We start from the raw sequence: 22,714 nt of genomic DNA on the forward strand, positions 1-22,714 counted from the left end.
GACAGTACAGTGTAGTCAAACCTGGCCTCAGATTCAGTTTAATTCATTGTTCACTTTTCACAGATTCTTAAAGATGTCCCCACCCCCATTCTGAACCCATCTTGTTCTTGACATTTGGCAGAAGCAGAGGTCTATTGTTCTTTGTAGAGAGATCATGCTCTTGAGGTGACCAAAATGCTGCTACTAGCTGTTTGCCCTAAATCACAGCTAAGTGTGTGGTTTTCAGCTCATCTGAGATGCTGTGTTCAGCAGGCCCTGACAGAGTACACTTAGAGACATAGCCTGAAGTGGTGGTGCTAGGTGCTTTTTCTGATTCCATTGCTTTATATGTTTTTACGAACCTGAGCAAAACCTTTTTTCATGTGTTGATTCCTCAGTTGTAAAATGGGCAGTTTAATGTTGTCTTTATAAGGAGCTAATACTTTCCCCATGTAAAGGCTTTTTTTTTAAATATACATCTTTACATATCAGTTACTATTTCTCAGTTTTATAAAATGTGAAAACAAAACCTCTTTTATTTTTAGGGTTCTGTTAGAGTCTCGTAGAAAATCTAAGAAGATTACAGCCAGAGGAATCTTTGCAGGTGCCAGAGTGGTACGAGGAGTGGACTGGCAGTGGGAAGATCAAGATGGGGGCAATGGGCGTAGAGGAAAGGTATGGACTTTTAAAAATTGACCATGTATTCTAGAATGTTGAGAGTTGAGATTTTGGGTGTGTGTGTGTGTGTGTATTTTACGTACTAATCCCAGTTCCCTCTCCCTCCCCTCTTCCCACTCTCCCACTTACCCCTCTCCCCAGCCCTCATCTGCTGCTCCTTAGGTAAGGCCTCCTATGGGATCAACAGATTCTGTCACATCACTACATTGAGGCAGGACCAAGGCCCTTCCTCTTGTGTCTAGGTTAAGCAGGGTTTCTCTTCGTAGGAAATAGGCTCCAAAAAGCCAGATCATTCATTAGGGATAACTCCTGGTCCCCATGCCAGTGGTCCCACAAACTGCCAAGCCATCCCCACTGCCGCCTGCTTTCAGGGGCCCTAGATCAGTCTTATGCAGATTTCCTGGTTGTCTGTCCAGAGTCAGTGAGCACCCACTAGTTCAGGTCTATTATTTCTGTGGATGTCCCCATCATGGACTTGACCCCTTTGCTCTTGTTACTGCTCCTCCCTCTCTTCAACAGTACTCGGGGAGCTCTGTCCAGTGGTTAGTTGCACAGCTAAGCACTCTGCATCTGCCTCTCTGCATCTGCTTTCCTCAGTCATTGGATAAAGGTCTTAGGAGATCATGTCTATTTCCCCTTGTTAGGCAGATCCATGTATGTCCCTCTTAGGGTCCTCTTTGTTACTTAGCGTGTCTGGGGTTGTGGACTGTAGTCTGGTTACTCTTTGCTTTATGCCTAATATGCACTTATGAGTGAGTACATGCCATATTTGTCTATCTGGCTGTGGGTTACATCACTCAGGATGTTTTTTTTCCACTCCATTTATTTGCCTGCATATTTCAAGATGGTTTTTGCCACAGAGTAGTACTCCATTGTGTAAATTTACCACATTTTCCTTATGTATTCCTCAGTCGAGGGGATCTAGGTTGTTTCCAGGACTGCCTATTACGAATAATGCTGCTGTGAACATAGTTGAGCACATGATCTTGCATGCCTCTTTTGGGTATATGCCTAAGAGTGGTATTGCTAGATCTTGAGGTAGATTGATTCCTAACCCTAACCCTGACTTGCCCTACTGATTTCCAAAATAACTGTACAAGTTTGCACTCCCACCACCAATGGAGGAGTGTTTTCCTTACCCCACATCCTCTCCAGCATAAGCTGTCACCATTGTTCTTGACCCTAGCCATTCTGTCAGGGCTAAGATGGAATCACAGAGTTGTTTTGATTTGCATTTCCCTGATGGCTAAGGATGTTGAGTAATTCCTTAAGTGTCTTTTAGCTACTTGAGTTTCTTCTGTTGAGAATTCTCTGTCTAGATTAGTACCCCATTTTTAAATTGGATTATTTGGTATTTTGATCTTTAGTTTCTTGAGTTCTTTGTATAATTTGGAGATCAGCCCTCTGTCAGATGTGGGGTTGAAGATCTTTCCCATTCTGAGGGCTGCCATTTTGTCTTCTTGACTGTGTCTTTTGCCTTACAGAAGCTTCTCAGTTTCAGGAGGTCATTTCTCTCAGTGTCTGTGCTACTGGTGTTATATTTAGGAAGTGGTCCCCTTGCCAGTGCGTTCAAGTATACTTCCTACTTTCTCTTCTATGAGGTTCATTGTAATTGGTTTTCTGTTGAGATCTTTGATCCATTTAGACTTGAGTTTTGTGCATGGTGGTAGATATGAATCTATTTGCATTCTTCTACATGTTGATATCTAGTTATGCCAGCACCATTTGTTGAATTTGCTTTTTTTTTCTATTTTATTTTTTTAGTGTCTTTGTCAAAAATCAGGTGTTCATAGGTCTGTGGATTAATATCAGGGTCTTCGATTCAATTCCATTGGCCCACCGTCTTTTTTTGTGCCAATACCAAGCTGTTTTTATTAATGTAACTCTATAATAGTGTTTGAAGTCAGGGATGGTGACGCCTCCAGAAGTTCCTTTATTGTACAGGATTTTTTTTTGGCTATCTTGGGCTTTTTGGTTTTCCATATGAAGGTGAGTAATGTTCTTTCAAGGTCTGTAAAGAATTCTGTTGGGATTTTGATGGTTGTTGCATTGAATCTGTAGATTGCTTTTGGTAAAATTGCCATTTTTTACTACGTTAAATGGGAGGTCTTTCCATTTTCTGATATCTTAATTAGTTTCTTTCTTCACTGACTTTAAAGTTCTTGTTAGGTCATTCACTTGTTTGGTTAGAGTTATCCCAAGGTACTTTATGTTGTTTGTGACTATTGTGAAGGGTGATGTTGCCCCAATTTCTTTTTCAGCCCATTTATCATCTGTATCTAAGAGGGATACTGATTTTTTTTTTTTTGAGTTAATCTTGTATCCTGCCATGTTACTGAAGGTGTTTATCAGCTGTAGGAGTTCCGTGGTAAAAATGTTTGGAGTCACTTATGTATACTGTCGTATCATCAGCAAATAGCAAAAGTTTGACTTTTTTCCAATTTGTATCCCCTGATCTTCTTTTGTTGTCTTATTGCTCTAGTGAGAACTTGGAGTAAGTATTAAATGGCTGTGGAGACTCATATAGTGCCTGTTCCATTTGCAGCCCTCCTGCAAAGTAATCAATAGCCATATTTTGTGTTTACCATTTTCTTGTTTTTCTTTAGTACTTTTTGTGAATGTAGATTGTCACAAGAGCAATTGATATTTACATTTTGAAAATGTAGCAGTCATGGACCTAGCTATTGTAATGGCAGGGCAGAACGCTCATTTTAAATTAAGGCTCTCAGAAAAATGGGAACAAAATAGTCTGTAGTTTCTCTTCAGGATCTCTAAAATTTGTGAAAGTCCTTCTGGGGCTTTCAGTAGGCACGGCTGTTCATGAGTTCTGGGAACATAGAGCTCAGCATGTGCTATGAGTTGGTGGACGTAGGGCTAGATACTGGGTGAGAACATTGTCAGAGGAGATACATTGCTGTGTAGTTTTCGCTTCTAAGCTCACTATAGAATGTCATCGTTTTATAAATAGGATAAAGCAGAATATTCCCACCCCTGTGTGTCGGGGGGAAGAGAGAGGGCGACAGAAACAGACACCTTAGCTTGTGCTGGTATCAGGGAATCAGGGAATGGGTGGCAGAGGGGCAAATGGAAATGTCATCATTTAGTCCAAACAAGCAGTACACTTGATACCCTTCAGATGTGGGTCAGGCATAGGGAGTGGGCAGTCTGTTCTTAGGTTAGAATGCACTAGCAGTGGAGATATTTTTAATTTAAAGAAAAAATTTCAAGACAGGGTTTCTTTGTGTAGCCCTGGCTGTCCTGGAACTAGTTCTATAGATCAGGCTGGCTTCGCACTCAAGGTGTTCACCATTACCACCTGACAGTGCAGATCTTGATGACAAGCACTGGCTAGTGTGGGTGAATTACTTGATGTGCTTGGTACCTGCTATTTCCCCTGGATGCCTCTCTCCCCCTTGTTCTCTGTTCCATTATGCTGTACATACTCGAATCTTTTGGTAGAATACAGCTTTAGACAGTTCGTAAGAAGACAAAAGTTAATATTTTTATTTTGAAAATGATTTTGTGTTCTTTCCCACAGATGTGTAGGCAGAGGATTAGAACTAAGACAGTTGCTGTTAGGCACTCTGAAGCCACAGAATTGGGACTTGACTGGGTTTTGCTATTGTTCTAGTCTGCTTTCTGTTGCTGTGACAAGAATACTGACTAAAACTTACTTGGGGTGGGTCTGCTATTGCATCCTGCAGGTTGTGTTCTACCATCTAGCGAAGCAAGGACAGGAGCTCAAGGGAGGAACTGAAGTAGAAGCCATGAGGGGCGCTGCTTATTGGCTGGCTTCATATGGCCTACTCAGCTTGCTTTTTCTATACCACCTAGGGGTGCCACCTCCCACAGTGGACTGGACCCTCCCACTTCTTAATCATTTATCAAGAAAAGCCCCGCAGGCTTACCTACAGGCAATCTGATGGAGGCAACCTCTCAATTGGGTTCCTGGTTCCCAGATGACTCCAGCTGTATCAAGTTGGTAAATAATAAGAGAACACTACCCAGCCAGCACTTTTAGGAGAATGATAAAAAGGAATAAAAGTGGCATTCCTGAAGCTGTGAATTATCACTATACACAGTTTTGGTTTGTTGTTTGCTATTTTATAAAGGTATGCTAAGTCATATGCCTCCTTTTAAAAACAGTTTGGATGGAGAAAAATCTGACGTATGTCAAAGTACAGAGAATAGCATAACAGATTCCTAGGCATCCATCACTCAACTTAAAAAATTATGAGCCTTTTAAAAACATCATTTATTTATTGAAGAAATTCAGATCTTTAGCTTTGCCTTATCCCTCATGTGTGCTTTCTTTTCTTTTCTTTTTCTTTTTTTTTTTTTTGTGGTAGTGAATTTTGAACCTAAGACCTCACTCATACTGATAAATAAACTATTAATTGAGGGACGAAGAGATGGCTCAGTGGTTATGAGCATTGCAGGCTCTTGTAGAGGATTTGGGTTCAGTTCCCAGCACCTACATGATGGCCTCACAACTGCTTGCAATTCGAATGCAAGGGATACAAAGCTCTTTTCTGGTCTCTGTGCACTCTTGCACACATGTAGAGTTCATAATCTCATGCAGGCACACACGTACACATAAATAAAAATAAACCAATCTGAATCAGAGCTTCTTAAGTTAGTGTTAAATTTACAACATGAAGTACTGGTATTTTCAAAATCCGAAGGAAGGTTACTGCTATAGATTGCAAGTTCACACCACACATTACAAACTTGTACAGTGTTAATTGAGCAGAATCCTGAAGCGTGGTAGAGCATTGATGGAGTAAATTTAGAAAGATGGTTGTCTCTTGAGAGAAGGCAGAGGGGTGGATGAGCACATGGGGTCTTGAAAAGTCTTGGCATTTTTCTTTTCGGTTTTTCAAGATGAGTTTCTCTGTGTAACTGTCCTGGCTGTCCTGATCTTGTTTTGTAGACCGGGCTGGCCTCGAACTCACTGAGATTTGCCTGCTTCTGCCTCCTGAGTGCTGGGATTAAAGGCGTCTGCTACCACTGCTATGACGTTCATTTTTAAAGGTAGTAGAATAATTATAAGGGAGTTCATTTCTTTTTTATTCTTAAAAGTATGCATATTTTGTTTTTACAATACTTATAAAAATTTAAAAGAATATATGGCCTTATTAGTAATTTGAAACATTTCTCAAATGGTTAATTAAGTAAATGAAATCATTTTATTTGTACAAAAGCCCTGCCAAATGCCTACCCAATGAAACTATTTCTTCAGTACAAAGAAGAAAAAAAGTTCAATATGTACTTTTACTTTAAGGAATGAATACTAGTCAATGGGGTGGTGGTGGTGCATACCTTTAATCCCAGCACTTGGGAGACAGAGGCAGGTGGATCACCTGCCTGATCGAGGTTAGCCTGATCTACAAGAGTTATTTCCAAGTAAACTCGATTTGTTATACAGAGAAACCCTGTCTTGAAACAAAACAAAACAAAGAAAAGTAATGTAGTTTGGGTTATTCTTTATGTTTGTGAGATGCTGGTGTATGTGAGTGTTAGAGTGGAGCAGTCATTTGGGTTGTATGTGAGCAGCTCTCTGTTCTTAGGTGTAGACAGTGGGAGTGCCAGCTTCGTTACTGTGTGTTACTTTGTGCACTTGACTCTCAGCCTTAAGGATTAGTAGGCAACCAATACATGAATGCATGGGCACGTGTGTTTGTGGTAGAGAACAGGGAGAGGAAGGCGAGAACATGTTGGAGTTTACCCAGTTAAGTTTCAAGTATCAGTTTGTTTGTGGGTGTGGCATTATGTCTGTGCCCACCATAGCACGCTGTTCTAGCTGGAGTAGCCTGCTTTCTTGAGCAGCTCAATGCCACCGACATTCTTAACAACTCTGGGTTTGTCATCTTGTAGCTGACTAGAAAACGGGTTTATCTTCAGTTGTTTAGATTCATGCTTAAAGATTTCAAATTATGTATTGGATAATTGGCTAAAAAGAGTAAGCTTTGTTCTTAAAGGATTTTAAAATTTGCATTATTCATTTTCTGATAACCTATTAGCCTAATTTCTTTGCCTCCTAGTTAAAAATTTCTTCAGTGATATTAGAATGTACTTCATAACTCTCAGGTAAGGTCAGGTGTGGGATATAACCCCATAATTTAAACAGGAAGTTTGAGGTCTCCTGGGTTGTGTTCTGACAGCTTGTCTCAACACCCCTTCCCTCAAACAATAGTCACAACACTAGGCTGGGGATAAACTCAGTGGTAGAGTGCTTGCCTAGCATATAGAGAAGCCCAGGGCTAAGGAGAAAAACCAGCACAAACATTACAGAAGCTGGATTTGGTGCTACACACATCCAGCAGTTCTGTCTCTTGGGAGGCTGAGACAGGAGACTTTTGAGTTTGAGGTGAGGATGGGCTACTCAAGGATATTATATCTTAATAAAACTTACAATTCTGGAAAAGTAGAACTTTATTGATAATTTAACAATGCTAAAAGTAACATATTTGGCAAATAGATATTTTTATTGATATTTGTTATATAGGTTGATAGATGAAAAGATTTTTAAGATTTCAGTATAATTAAAGCAGCTAACCTTTTCTTTTGTTTGCTTTTTTGAGACAGGGTTTTTCTGCACAGCTCTGGCTATCCTGGAACTTGCTTGGTAGACCAGGCTAGCCTTGAACTCACAGAAGTCCTCCTGCCTATGCCTCCCAAGTGCTGGGATTAAAGGCGTGTGTTTCTGCTGCCTGGCTTCTTCTTTCTATTTTTTAAAAAAGGTTTTCCCCCCTAAATTTTGTTAGGTAACGGAAATCCAAGACTGGAGTGCATCAAGCCCACACAGTGCAGCGTACGTTCTCTGGGATAATGGTGCTAAGAACCTTTACAGAGTTGGCTTTGAGGGCATGGTGAGTAGTGACAGTGGGCAGGCCCGGGTGGGAACTGGTGCCCATCCTGTGTGTGATTCTGCCTCGTGTCTGAGCCATGCATCTGCAGCAGGAAGAACATCTGTGATGTGAGGGTTTCAGCTCCTCAGAGCTGACTCAGACTCTGTGTGTATAAACTGCCTAATAGCAGATATGCTTTTGCCATAGTGAATGTTTTTATTTAAATGATGTTTTACCATGGGTGTTGGGTCCCCCTGGAAATGGAGTTACAGATAGTTGTGAGCTCCTGTGTGGGTGGTGGGAATTAATTCTGATTCTCTGGAAGAAAAAGTCAGTGCTCTTAATCACTGAGCATCTCCCCAACCCCTCTTGTAGTTTTATTAGAATGCAGAGTTGATAATTAAATGTGATCTTGTATGCACAATCCCAGCACTCCAGAAGTGGAGGAAAGAGGATCTTAAGTTCATGGCCAGTTTGGGCACATAATGAGACTGTCTCAAAAAATAAAAAGAAGATAAAACAAGAAAGCAATAGATTTGGAAATACCTAGTGGAGAATAACTTAGGTTTAGTCAATAGATTGCTTTATATTTCTGTATTTCATGGACCTTGTTCAGATACTAACTTTATTTTGTTACAGGGTCTCACTGTGTAGCTCACCAGACTGGCCTTGAACTCAGAGAGATCTGTCTCACTCAGCCTCCTAAGTGCTGGGATTAAAGATGTTGGCACCATATCTAGCCTTACTGTTTATTTTCAAATGCAAATTTCTTTAATAACCTTTCAGTTATGAATATGTTCCAATTTAAGGAATTATTATTGTAGTTTTGTTGTGTAATGTTTTATTCTTTTGGCTTTTTGAGGGATCTACCACACAGCTCCCAAATAAATCACACACGAAAGGTTATTATTACTTATGAATGTCCAGCCTTAGGTTGGCTTGTTTCCAGTCAGCTTTTCTTAAATTATCCCATCTATCTTTTCCTCTGGACTTTTATCTTTCTCTTCTGTAAATCTTACTTTCACTCTTACTTCATAGCTGGCAGGGTGGCTGGCCTCTGACGTCCTCCCCTCCTTATTCTCTTGTTCTTTTTATTTTACTCTCTGCTTGCCAGCCCCGCCTATCCTTGCTTCTGCCTCACTATTGGCCATCCAGCTCTTTATTGGAACCTTCAGGTGTTTAGACAGGCAAAGAACCACAGTTTTACAGAGTTAGACAAATGCAACATAAACAACAATCACACCTTTAAAATAATATTCCCCAGCATATTTTAATTGTGATACTGGGGTTTTGTGCATGCTAGGCAAGTGCCCAGCAGTGAACTGTTTCCCTAGCCCAGAGAATTCTTTGTTTCTTTCCTCAACTGTCTTTGTCTTCCATTTGGAGAGCAGAAAAATAGCCAAATGTCTCCTTTATATATTTCGTTTATGTATGAAAGCCAATGTGAACTTAAACAAATGCTTTATTTTTTTTTATTTATTTATTTTTTTGTTTTTTCGAGACAAGGTTTCTGTGTCACCCTGGCTGTCCTGGAATTTGCTTTGTAGACCAGGCTGGCCTGGAACTCAGAGATGTTCCTCCCTTGCCTCCCAAGTGGTGGGATTAAAGGCGTGTACTACCACTGCTTGGCTAGCAAATGCTTTTAATGATTCCAAATTATCATAGGCTATAGAATCAACTTGTTTTCTTTCCCACTGCATATTCAAGATTCAGATGCAGCACGCTTTCGAATTGTAAGTTTTTTTAAATGTTTCCAACTGACTATTGATTCATATGAAGATGTATGTGCATTCAAGTAGTTAAATGAATACCATATACAGGTTGATGACTCAGGAGGTTAGTGCCATTATTTAATGAGATGTCTCTTTGAAGGTTACCTTCCCTCTCCACGGCTGTGAGCAGGGTGGCAGCCAGTATGTTTTAATATGTTTTTGCTTATTATGGGCATATTTCCCTAGGATAGATTTTTAGAGGTAGAATTACTACATTAAAATGATTATAGCCTTTTTCTCGGTCTGGGGTTGAGTAACATTTCATTTTTATTGCAAGATGGGCTGTTACAGAGCTGGATTCTGTGTGGATGTGCCTGTCACCTACTATACACATCAGCAACTCTTGGACATTTTTTAGTGCATCTGTTTTTTGTTTGTTTGTTTTCTGTTTTTTCTTTAACTCACTTTAAGTTTTTTGTAAGTAACACCTAAGATTAATGTCCCTATTTCTTGTAACTTGTAACTACAGGTGTCTCTAATCCTACTGCTTAAGTAAGAATGAATATATTTTCTTGTAAAAATAAGTGGGACAGATCTTAATTAACCAGATAGAGAAATTAATTGCAAAGGATCAAAAACTGGGTTTGATTCCGTTTCTCTGCTTCTACAGGCTGCTTGGTTTTATGTAGTTTTTCTTCTTACATGTGCTTGCCTTATATCTTTAACAAATGTGCTTGAAAGGATCAGATGCAGTGAGATTTTTGTTTTAGTTTGGGTAAAATTATTTTAAAATTTCAATGTGTTGTGCATTTATCAAATACTGGGTATTTCTTAGAGTTTGTTGCTTGTCATGTGCTTTTGAAAATACTTAATGTTGAAATGTTAACTTTGAACTCTAAAATGAGATAGCGGGCAGTAAATCAAGCTCGTCTTGCCAGATCAGTGTTCTGGTCTAAGGTGTGACTCGTGGGGCTGCCTCTGCCGTGTGCTGAGTGAAACGTGTCTCTTCTAGACCTTGTGCCATATTTCAAGTTTTCATAGGTTATTTTCTTGGTTTCTTTCCTTAGTCTGATCTGAAGTGTGTCCAGGATGCCAAAGGAGGTTCTTTCTACAGAGATCATTGCCCTGTGTTAGGTGAGTTAAGCAGATTAAAGAAAATTGCTAAATCATGAGTCAGGTCTATAATGATCAGGATAATGTCTAAATTTGACAGAAAAATTAATTATCATTAAAGTTACGTAGAGAAATACTTGGTTTAATTTTATTTAGTTTTAAAACCTTTATTCCTTTTCCATGGTTTATTTATGCTCAGAAGGAGTTGTTATGTCTTGGGAATTGGGGGAGTGGGGGAAGGCTTGTTTCTCCTGGCCGCCTGGCTAGCTTATACGTGAAATAACCACACAGAAACTATTAATTAAAACACTGCTTGGCCATTAGCTCTAACTTCTTATTGGCTAACTCTAACATATTAGTTTAACCCATCTCCATTAATCTGTGTATCACCACGTGCAGTGGCTTACTGGGGATTCTAACTGGCGTTCATCTCTGGCGGAGGATCCATGGCTTCTCCCTTGCTCTGCTTTCTTCTTCCCAGCATTCAGTTCTGTCCTCTCCGCCTACCTAAGTTCTGCCCTATCAACTAGGCCAAGACAGTTTCTTTATTCATTACCCAGTGAAAGCAACACACAAACAGAAGGAACTCCTACACCATAAAACTAATTTCCTAGTAAAAGAATAGCTCTATGATCAATGTAATATAGCAAATATAATTCCAAGTGACATAAATCCATTTGTAAAGAGTATGAAAAGCCAGACCTGCTTTCATTTGCAAATGCATTTTTGGATGAAGCCCTCAGTCCCTTAGATGCCCACCCTCTCTGAGTCATCTGACTTGCCCGTTGTCATAAGTGCCGTTTTCTTCCAGCACGCTTTTCTCTCTTTGTGAAGGTGGGTGTAGGACATACACATGTTTTGGTGAACTCTTCTTCCCTTCTTGATGTTTTTATGCCTCTATAAGGAAAGTGTAAGCTCAACATGAACGTTTAGATTCATAGTGTAGTGTTTTATGGTTTTAAATCTTTATCGTGGGACCTTTGTTTTAATTGACCTTAGACAAAAATGTATAGTTTATTTAAAAATGATACTAAGCACATTCGAGGAAGAAATCTGGGATTTCCCCTTTACATTCTCTGTTTTGTTACTATGGGTACTGTGGATGGTTCTGGTGCAGTGCTAGTCAGCAAGACGTCCAAGCAAATCCCTGACTGTTCTTATTCTCCAGGACTCTCTACTCTGACTTAGGGTTGGTTGTCTTTTGTAGATTTTGCTTCTACTTAATTTTTATGAGTGATTATATTGTTAAAATTTTTTTCCCTTTTTTTGTGGTCCTGTGAATTGAGCCCAGTGCCTTTTGCCTGCCTGAAAAGAGGGACACCACTTAGCTGCAGACACACTTTGGCTCACATTGCTGCAGTGTTTAAGTTAATGTTTTTTTTTACTTTTTCTGTACTTGAAACTCCGCTCTAGACTCTTACACTGAATTTGTGAAACACATTGAGATTGAATGGGGTTTAAAAAATATCTAGACCCTTTCTGTTTTTAATAACACACTTGAAAGAAGGGTGGGTTACTGGGCACATACTGGTGTCTTGTAGTGTAGTATGGTTCCAAAATAGCTAGAATCAAGAATTTGAAATGTTTTTATCATAAAGGATAAATATTTGAGGAAATGAATATGCTTACTACCATGATTTGCTCGTTATACATTTTATATATGTAAGTATCATAGTGTATCCATGAATATGTACAATTATCACATGTCAATTAAAAATAAACTTTCATTAAAAAGTTCTAAGGGAACACCATGAATAGTTGTTGGTCAATAAGTGAGTGAGGTAAAGTAAATGAAAAGAACAGACTCTTAGACAAAAACACCACAAATTTTTTTTGATTAGACAAAATAAAGAACTAGAAAATTAACATAGACTTCTAATCAGTCATGATAACAAGGTAGTGATCACACACACACACACACACACACACACACACACACACACACACACACACACACGAGTTCAGCTGCTTACTACAGTGGCTCTTTTTTCCTTCATTTTCCCCTTTCATTATTTGTGTTTGGGATGACAGGTGAGCAGAATGGCAACAGGAATCCTGGTGGATTGCAGATTGGTGACCTGGTAAATATAGACCTTGACCTGGAAATCGTACAGTCTTTGCAGCATGGTCACGGAGGATGGACTGATGGGATGTTTGAGACTTTAACTACAACTGGAACTGTCTGTGGCATTGATGAAGATCATGACATTGTAGTGCAGTATCCAAGTGGCAATAGGTTGGTACTATTTCCTGAATTTTGATGACAAAGTTAACATAAGGGACAGAAGCCTTAAAGAAAGCAAGTAACATGCTGCAATTCAAGGTTTAAAATGTTGGTCCTTAGGCAGTATATACAAATTCAGAATATGCTGGTAAGGTATTTAGGTATGTTTGTGTATGTTTGCATGCATGAACATGTGCACTTTTACATTGAAGTCAGAGGAAGCTTGCAGAAGTCGGTTCTCTCCTTCCATCTTAGGAGTTCTGGGGTTTGAACTCAGGTTGTCAGGGTTAGTGGTAAAAATACCTTTACTTGCTGATCCATCTCATTGGGTCTTGTATATTGATTCATACTATTTAGAGCCTCTTTCCCTCTGGCGTTGCTTTAGAAACAAGTGTTCTTGTATGCTTGTAATGTTTTATTTATTATTTATGTGTTTGTGTGCCTGCATGAGTTATTTGCACCATATGTATGCAGGAGTTGTTGGAGGCCAGAAGAGAATTCATTGAAATGGGCTTAAAGGTGGTTGTGAGCCACCATGTGGGTCCTGGGAATCAAACCCTGGTCTTCTGCAAGAGCAGTAAGGGTGCTTAGCCCAGTGGTTCTCAACCTTTAATACAGTTGCTCACTACTACAGTTGCTGCTACCCTTTAATACAGTTCCTCATATTGTGGTGACCCCACCATAAAATTGTTTTGTTGTTATTTCATAACTGTAATTTTGTTACTGTTGTCAGTTGTAGTGTAAAAGTCTGATAGTGACCCCCAAGGGATCCCTACCCCACAGGTTGAGAAACACTGACTTAACCACTGAGTCATTTAACTGGCCTCTTGTGTAGTTTTAGGAACAGGTTTGTTTGTTTGTTTTCTAAAATGTAATCTAATCTTTCAGATCCTCTTATTCCAGATAAGTACTTGGATTCTGAAAAGTGTACAAGATGCAAATAATTTAGGAATTTATTTGACAAAGGATCTTTTTTTGCATTGGAGTTCAGTGTTTGTTTAAGTGCAGTGTGTTTCGTATGTGTCAGGAAGATGATAGCAGCATGGAGAAATGCTTATGTAAAATAAACCATAATTGTGGGGTGGAAACATAGCTCAGTTATAGAATGTTTGACTGGCATAAATGAAGCCTTGTCTTCATTCCGCAGCACTGCATAGATCAGATATGTGGCACAGGCCTGTAATCTAAGATTTCGGGATTAAGATGCAGGAAGACAAAAGAGTAAGTTGTTCTTGTATGTTTGAGGCTAGCCTAGGCTATATGTGATTCTGTCAAAGAAACAAAAACAGAAATTATGTGTGTGGTCCTAGGAAATTGAACCAGGGTTTGGGCATGCCAGGCAGTCAGTATCACTGAGCTACAGCCCCAGATCAGATTTATTTTGACACAGGTATTAAAATTATGGAAAGTATTTATTACCCATGGCAAATTAAAACTAGAGAGCCTTTATCTGTGAGATTGGCAGTGTTCTAGGTCAGTGGTTTTCAACTTTTCTAATGCTGTGACTCTTTAATATAGTGATCCAAACATACAATTATTTTATTGCTACTTCAAAACTGATTTTGCTGCTGTTGTGAATTGGAATGTAAATGTCTGATATTCAGGATATATGATGTGTGGTGTCTGTGAAAAGGTTGTCATGGCACATTGGGTAGGCAGTGTAGCTAGGACAGAATGGTAAGTAAATATATGTGATCAGGAGAGAAAGCTTTTCCTTAAGCAGCTGTGAAGAAACCAATTATGTATGCACAATGATGTACACACAGAGATGTTTGTTATGTATCATATGTACTGGTAAGCATTGAAAATTATATAACAAAGAAATAAAACTCATTCAGAATGTAGTTGCCGAGAATTGCTTTATTATTTTGAAATGGTGCATGATTTTTCTCCCTTGAATGTTTAAAGATGTCCTGAATGAATTTTTGTGTTCTGAGCCTGGTTCTGCTCTTGTAGGTGGACCTTCAATCCTGCTGTTCTCACTAAGGCAAACATTGTCCGAAGTGGGGATGCTGCACAGGGAGCAGAAGGAGGCACCTCGCAGTTTCAAGTGGGTGATCTTGTGCAAGTTTGTTATGATCTGGAAAGAATTAAACTTCTCCAAAGAGGACACGGTGAATGGGCTGAAGCAATGCTTCCAGTAAGGATATGTAAAATAGCTTGGGAAGAGATATATTTTGCTTATAGAATTAATTAATTAAAGCAAATTACTTTTTAGAAACAATTGGAATTGAAAGTTACATTTAAAAATATCACCCAAATGTAATTGCAAAGGATTGCTTTACATACACATTATATGTGTATGTGTGCGCACACATGAGCACACACACGTGTATATGTACACATTAGTAGAGTTGTATTCTAGGTGTACATAGGCAGCAAGGTGTACTTATGCCTAGTTTATTCCAGTTTAGCCTAGGAAGATCCAGAAGGGGCTAGTATTTTTGACACTGTTAATAATGGGTGTAATGTAGTATTAGGAGACAGAGGTTTTCCTGATATTCAGTTCCCAAATGTAAGAGCTGCATGCGCTTCTGTCTCGGTAGTACAGGTAGCCTAAGATGTGCAGGATGTAGGGATAGTACGTACACATGTCTCTCAGAGTGGTTTTGATATCAACAGTGTAGCTTAATTTTTAGTTTTTCACTCAGTACACATTTCATCAGCTGTTCAACAATAATAAACAAGCTTATTTTGTCCTTCATTTATTTGTTCTTTTCTTTCACCAGATTTTCTTTTGTCCCCTCCTGTTTTACTTTGTTTCTTTCTGTTCCTGGTTCTGTGGCCCATCTTCCATCTTGTTTTGTCCTCCTGATCAATCCTTTGCACAGTTGACTTTTCGGTTCTCTGTTATTTCCACTTTCCATCCTCTGTGCTTCCTTTTTCCCCTTAGAAACCGATCACCGTACTGTGTGTTGTTCAAACCCCTCCTTCCATTTCTTAGGACAGTGCTTCCATTTCTTCCTCTTTACCCTCAGTTCCTGCCCTAAGTAGCCTCATCCTATCTTCTGTGATCTTCCTGTCTTGTCTTTACTGTTATTCTGTCTATCCTTCTAGCTGTACTCCTTAGTAGATAATTTAGACTTAAGATAAACCTGCTAGATTTAAGGATACAATTGTAAACAAAACAAAACAAGAAATATAAAATCTCTAGTCATTACCTTAAAGTGTGAATGAGTAGCTAGTACCGGTAGCTCCTTGCCCCACGTCAGCTGTATTGCAGCTGAGGGGATTCACAGGATATCTGGTAGACCAGAGAGCAGGACCTGTTTGCTGTATTTGATTCCCAGTGGCTAGTGTGCAGATTAGTGCTGTAACTGAAGAACTCAGAATTCTCTTGACATGAGACACGATTGCTCTTGGCAACACTGATCTATTCCCGAGAGAATCTTGGGCACTGAAGACCCTTCACTTGGAGCTTGTTTTCTTCTTGGCAAATCTGGCTTTTGGGCAAAGAACTTCCTTGCCTCGACTACTGACAGTATGCACAGTTTCCAAACTGGACAACCAGCATACAAGCAAAAAATGACTGCCAAAGCTTACCAAGACAGGGTAGGACAGTCTTGTGAGTTTTTCTGCCTCTGAAAATGGCCTGTCAGATACTTTAGGCCTTCCAGAGGTCCTCCGTTCAGTTCCCAGAAGCCACATAGTAGTTCACAGCCATCTGTAACTGTTGACAGAGCTTTCTGTCCCGCCTGCTCTGGCAGCCGTTCAGTCCCAAAGAAGCACACAGAGGTCTACATTATAAACTGATTAAACTGGTTGGCCTATTAGCTCAGGCTTTCTTATTAACCAACTCTTACATCTTACATTAACCCATAATTCTTGTCTGTGTTAGCCACATGGCTTGATATTTTTATCAGTGAGGCATTCTAATCTTGCTTCCTCTGTGTCAGGGTGACGAGTGCAGACTGAGCCTTTTCTCTTCCCAGAATTCTCCTGTTCTGGTTGCTCTGCCTGTACTTCCTGCCTGGCTACTGGCCAATCAGCATTTTATTAAACCAATACAAGTGACAGATCTCTACAGGGTACAGGACCATTGTCCCACAGTATATAATGAGGTCTGGTGCCTTCTTCTGACATGCAGGCAGAACAAGTATACATAATAAATAAATCTTAGAATCAAAAACATTAAAGTCAAGTAATTCAAAATAAGCTAAAATAAGGATGTCAAGATAGAGAAGAATGAAATAAAAGAAACAAGATCTTAGAACTTAAGAAAGAGAAAGAAGAAAAGGGTCATTTAAAAACATAATGATTGACTTAGGAGATGGCTCAATTACAAAGAACCCACCAAGTAGGCATATTTCCTGTGGCTGGAAATTTTCCATATTTTCCTGTGTAAAATGTCAAGCATCTGTGACCTAGCAGGGAGAGGCAAATCCAGGGAGCTTGCTGGCCTGCCAGTCTAACAAGGGGGTGAGTGCCAGGCTTAGCAAGTAAGTGCTTGAGTTGAGAGACTGGAAAGAAGGAGGAGAAAAAGAGGGAGTGGGAGGGAAGGAGACCCAGACTCCATCTCAGAAGGTGAGGTAGAAGCCAGGGAGAGGTGGCTCAGCAGGTAAGGCTGATGATGAGTTTGGTCTTCAGGACCCACATGGTGAGAGAGAGAACTGCTCCTTCAAGTTGTCCTCTGACCTCCACACCTGTGTGTGTGTTTTTGACTGTGTAGAGCAGGCTGGCTTCAAACTCACAGAGACCCGCCTCGCCTGCCTCTGCCTCCCAAGTGCTGGCATTAAAGGCATGCACCACCATGCTCGGCCACACTTGTGTTCTTACACACACAATAAAAGAATAAAAATGTAATGAAATTAAGTGGAGAGTTATAGTGGAAGGCATCAGTGGTGCACACACATGCACACACACACGTCCCTTCATGAACTTATGTAATACACTTAGACACACAAACCACATACACATGCACAAATAAGTTTTTTATAAAGTGATCATTAAGTTGGAAGGAATGCACGTAATTACCAAAATAGTATCTTGAGCAATAGAAGGGTCAAAAGCATAAAAAATTTAAATATAAAAAAGAAAAATACATTCTATAGAAAATGGCACTTATAAAATATCTGATATATGTGTATGTAAACCCAGCATAAGTAAAGGGTTGAATCAAATAGAATTCTTTTTTGCTATTGCTAATATTTGAACTAAGATCTTTTGAATGCCAGATAGCTGTCTACCACTAAACTAACACTTGAAATTCCAGCTAAATGCTTTTGAAATTGAAAACAGGTTGAAGACTAAATGACCCACTCTGATGGAACAAGTTACTTTTTATGCATAGGAAAAGCTCTTTGGATTTGTAAGTTTTTCTTAGAGATTAGGTCAAATTATTTCTCACAGTGGGAAGAAGATTATTTTGTTGTATGGAAAAATATTTCATTGTTTCCTGCTAGAAAATGGTGCTAATTAATAAAGCTAAGAAATATATAACTATTTGTATATATCAATATGTAATATAACTAAGGAAAACCAAGTATTTAACCAAACTGAGATGTAAAGTTTGTAAATTGTTCTGAGTCTGTAAGATTTTAAAGGCTCTATTCTCATAAGCCTATTTTGAGTAATCTATTAAAGAATTAAGACAGTCCAGGTGAGTAAAGCTGGAGCAGCTGATCATATAATATGTATTTGTTTGGTTAATTAAACTGAACAGAGCATGTACAATGATTATGTTCTAACAGCGTAACTGAGAGTGTCAGAAATGGAAACGAGGAAACATGAGAGGTTTAAAACATTGTTTGCTTCTTCGCTGTGTTAGCTAGCATGGGAACACTATTATTTAAGATTATTGAAAGCCTGCTGTGCAACAGCTGCAAATGACAGCCTCTGTGGTAGTGCATTCAGTCTGTTTGTTACTGTGTGAGTTGCCCTAAGGATCCTTAGACAGTTTCTGGTGGGTATGCATATTTTTTATCTTAGTATTTTTCCCCATCTAGGTTCTAGACAGGAATCCAGGGAACCTTTGGAAAATTCTAAGGCATAAGGCATAAGATTCAAATTAGGTCATCATGTTTATTTGTACTAAGAATAAGGAATATGATTAGTGACCTATGTACAGCCAAGTTTAAGTTCTCTGGCCACTAGAACATACATATCTCAGAGAAATGGGGCTTCACTAAGTTTAATGAATTTGAAGACATGGTAGCTAAGAAGTAGTTCATTTCTGGTGTCTATGAAATCAAATATATCCTCAGTTCTTGTATTTTAGAAAACTGGTAAGGCCCTGCACCCCCTTCGGGCTTCAACTGTGCTGGAGTTCTATACCCCACTAGTCATGTTCACTAATAAATATCACATCCATTCTGCTTGTAAAAAGTGTGTGTATTCACAGTACTTGGGAGGCAGAGGTAGGTGGATCTCTGTGAGTTCAAGGTCAGCCTGGTCTACAGAGCTAGTTCCAGGACAGCCAAGGCTACAAACAGAGAAACCCTGTCTTAAAAAAACAAAAAAAGTGTGTGTGAAGGATGGAGAAGGGAGTGGGGAGGAGGTTGTAATTGAGTATATGAATGAGTAACTTATTATTCCTCATACTACAGTATGGACATATTCATGTATATGAGGTTTTTTTATGAAGGATTAAAGATGTGTGTTCACTTTTGTATTTATATAAAGATATTTGTTAAATACAGCTGTTAGGACAATACAAACTTTATATTTTCTTTTCAAAAAAAAATTGTGCCTGGACATTTAAACTCAGTTGGTAGAGTGCTCACTACTGGCTCAGGTTAGTCTGTGACCCCAGTTCCAGGAGATCTGGTGCTCTTTTGGCCTCTGTGGGCAACTGCATACTTGTGGTGCACATACATACACTGAGACATGCATGTATACATTTAAAATAAGAACTAAGTTTTTTTTTTTTTTTGGGGAAATACATTTTCAAAATAAAAACAGAAGAAAATAAAACCCCATTACTGACTTCTGTCATGGAGAAACCTGTAAGAGTGAGAGCCTGGTAGCAGTTACCAGTGTCTTGCAGGTTATGCTTCAGATAAAACCCCTTACTACAGAGGAAAGTTTTATGAGGACGGGCCTTGGACAGATAGCAAAGATGCCATCAGGGACTTGTAGAGTTGCCCTCACAGAACGAACAGCCAGCTAGAAGAGTTCTCACTCGTCACATACAGACAAGCCTGTTTGTGTAGTTACAGCAATTAGCAGCATTTAGATTGATAAAAGCCTCATAGGTCAAATAATCCCGTTACTTCATATTATTTACAAAAAAGTATTATGAGTGTTTTGCTTATTTGTGTATATGCACCATGTATGTGCCTGGTGCCCACAGAGGGTGGAAGAAGACATTAGATCCTCTGGAACTGGAGTTATGGATAGTTGTGAGGTATCCTGTGGATGCTGGGAATTAAACCTGGTCCTCCACAAGAGCAAATGCTCTTAACTGCCGAGCTAGTTCTCCAGCCCTTAAGATTTATTTTTTACATGTCTGTCTGTCTGGATCTGTGTGTGTGTGTGTGTGATTGTGAGTGCCCCCAGCATACAGAAGAAGGCATCAGATCTCCTGGAACTAGAGCAAGAGCACGTACTCTTATGGCTAAGCTATCTCTCCATTCCATTATTCAGATTTTGGGTGGGTGGGTGGGGTGCTTGTAACCAAACCTAGTTATTCTACAAGAACAGTATGTGTTCTTAACTGCTAAGCCTTCTCTCTAGCTCATTAACTTTTGGGTCTTCATTTTAAACAAACTAAAGTTATTTATATGACAGGAATTTAAATATCGATATTTTATGTTTTATGATACAGAATTATTGATAGTGTTGGGTGGGTAGATAATAGTAGAAGATCTGTTGTCTCTTATTAATGTTTGTTTTGTATGTATATGCTGATGCAATCTGGGAATGGAGAATGTGTAGAGAGGAATGATTGGCCATGAGCTGATAATTCAGTATGCTATTATTTACTTTTGTTCACTGCTTCCCCTAATAAAGATCAAAGGGGGGGGAAGAAAAAGAAACTAAAACATTTTTGTGTAGTATTTATTAAATATGTATAGTCTATGTGCATATCTATATATGTGAAAGAGAAAGAATGGGCAAAAAGACAAGACTGTCATTTAGAAATGGTGGGACTTGTTTCTAGAAGGTGGAAAAGTCAAACAAGACAACAGTATACAAGGTTAACTTTATTTCTGTTAGGGAATAGTTAGCTGTTGTTCTAGTCTCACTAGTTTTCAGCTGTTGCGATTCTGTAATGTTAAAAGAGTGGCTTTTGTCTCTGAGTTTCAGGTGGAGCCAATGGAAGTGCTTGTTTCCGGGTTGTGTGCCTGTGCATGTAAAGGTCTTAGGGTATAACATCTGCTGTTATCTGACAGGGTATAGTCAGGTTGCTACTGATTGATACCTGTGCCTGGCTGACCTTCTTACTCTATTTAAAGCACATATTATTTCTTCACTCCTCTTTTGAAGTTGTTACTTTAAAATTTTATCTTAGGATAATTAATATTTTATATGTATGCGTGTTTTGCCTGCATGCATGTATGTGCACCACATGTATGCTGGTGCCTGCAGAGACCAGAGGAGGGTATTCAGTCTCTTGTAACTAGATTTAGAATTGGTTGTGAGAGGAACCCTGATTGTTCTTCGAGCTGATGAGGGAGAGGGACTTGATCGGGGGAGGGGGAAGGGAAATGGGAGGTGGTGGCGGGGAGGAGGCAGAAATCTTCAATAAATAAATAAATAAATAAATAAATAAATAAATAAATAAGTAATATAATAATAATAATAATAATAATAATAATAATAATAATAATAAAGAATTGGTTGAGAGCTACCATGTGGGTGCTGGAAACAGAAACCCGCAAGAGCAGGTGCTCTTAATAACTAAGCTTTCCAATTCATTATTCAGATGTTTTTAAAAGATACAACTAATTTTATAACTAGTAATCATTTGAATATGGTTATGTAAAATTTTTAAAATTAGGAAAACGTAAAATCAACACTTTAAAATACAAATGATGGTGATAGTATTTAATAATAAATCTTTTTTCTTAATTTTTTTTTTTAAGACTTTAGGTAAAGTTGGCCGAGTACAACAGATTTATTCAGACAGTGATTTAAAGGTGGAAGTTTGTGGAACTTCTTGGACATACAATCCTGCAGCAGTTTCCAAGGTGGCTTCTGCAGGATCTGCCATTAGCAATGCGTCTGGTGGTATGTTTTATCTTGCTTCCTTAAACATAATACCCAGTTCTCAGACTGGGCCTGGTGGCACACATCCTTAACCCTAGCATTCAGGTAGATCTCTGAGTTTAAAGCCACCTGGTCTACAGAGCTAGTGCTACAGCAAGTGCTCCTTAGGGAAACTCTGACTTGAGAAACAAACAAACAAACAAACAAACAAACAACAGCAAAACTAATTGTCATACACTGATAGTCTTGTATGTCCATCTGGCTTTCTTCCATAGTATAGGTTCACTGGGGTGTGGCGTACTTTGTAAACTTTTCTTTCTTTACCCCTTCCTCTTTACCTTCTTTCCACCCTTCTCTCCCCTTTCTCTCTTTTTAGTACACTGACTAACTATCATTCTGGCTGAAATACTCTCTGGAAAAGGTGATGAATTTGTAATTTTTCTGGGGCATGTCAGGCTTCTCTGTAGCAGACCTGAGACACTTGAAGCTCAGCTTTGATCTCTAGTCAGAACTTGCATTTTCTGCCAAAAATCCTTCTCTTTCTTAAAATCTTTTCTTTCTTAGCTTACTTTTTATTTTCAACATTATTGCTAGCAGATGTTTTTCCTCCTGTGTGTTTTTATTTATCAGTTATATTTTTCTTCTTAGCATTTAATAAGTTACTATACTGGCATAACTTCAGCAACTGGTAAAATGTGAACTTGCTGAGTTCTTGGCTAAACTCATTCCTAACATTCCTTCAAATGCCCAACTTTGTGTGCCTGTCAGTTTTATTCCGCAGCATTTTCTAAGTTACTGTATGTCTATTCTTGCCGTCTAGTAAGGGAGACAGAGCCATAATAGTAAGTGGAATGTACAAAAGGAAAAAGTAGGTTAGTAGATATGGTTGTGCTACCCTGTAGTCATATTTGATGGGGGAGGCAAGAGGATCTGAGTTTGAGGTTAGTCTGGGCAGGTTTAGACCCTGTATCTAAAAAGAAAGAATGATTTAAGATGTTATTTCTGTG

At 39.0% G+C, this 22,714-nt stretch overlaps 1 protein-coding gene and 1 non-coding gene across 2 annotated transcripts in view; both read left to right on the top strand.

The window, feature by feature from the left end:
* Mib1 (mindbomb E3 ubiquitin protein ligase 1) overlaps positions 1 to 22,714 on the top strand; it is a 108,690-nt gene that overhangs the window by 25,476 nt on the left and 60,500 nt on the right. Inside the window, exons 3-8 of the mRNA XM_005355754.3 lie at positions 525 to 654; positions 7,425 to 7,529; positions 10,288 to 10,354; positions 12,365 to 12,569; positions 14,514 to 14,697; positions 21,584 to 21,728. Of these exons, the coding sequence (XP_005355811.1) occupies positions 525 to 654; positions 7,425 to 7,529; positions 10,288 to 10,354; positions 12,365 to 12,569; positions 14,514 to 14,697; positions 21,584 to 21,728 (836 nt within the window). The remainder of the gene's footprint in view (positions 1 to 524; positions 655 to 7,424; positions 7,530 to 10,287; positions 10,355 to 12,364; positions 12,570 to 14,513; positions 14,698 to 21,583; positions 21,729 to 22,714) is intronic.
* LOC113457133 lies at positions 18,326 to 18,455 on the top strand. The gene has a single exon (XR_003377764.1). It is a non-coding gene; the product is annotated as a small nucleolar RNA SNORA70 (small nucleolar RNA).

The sequence above is a fragment of the Microtus ochrogaster genome, chromosome 18, assembly GCF_000317375.1.
Source record: "Microtus ochrogaster isolate Prairie Vole_2 chromosome 18, MicOch1.0, whole genome shotgun sequence".
Taxonomy (NCBI): domain Eukaryota; kingdom Metazoa; phylum Chordata; class Mammalia; order Rodentia; family Cricetidae; genus Microtus; species Microtus ochrogaster.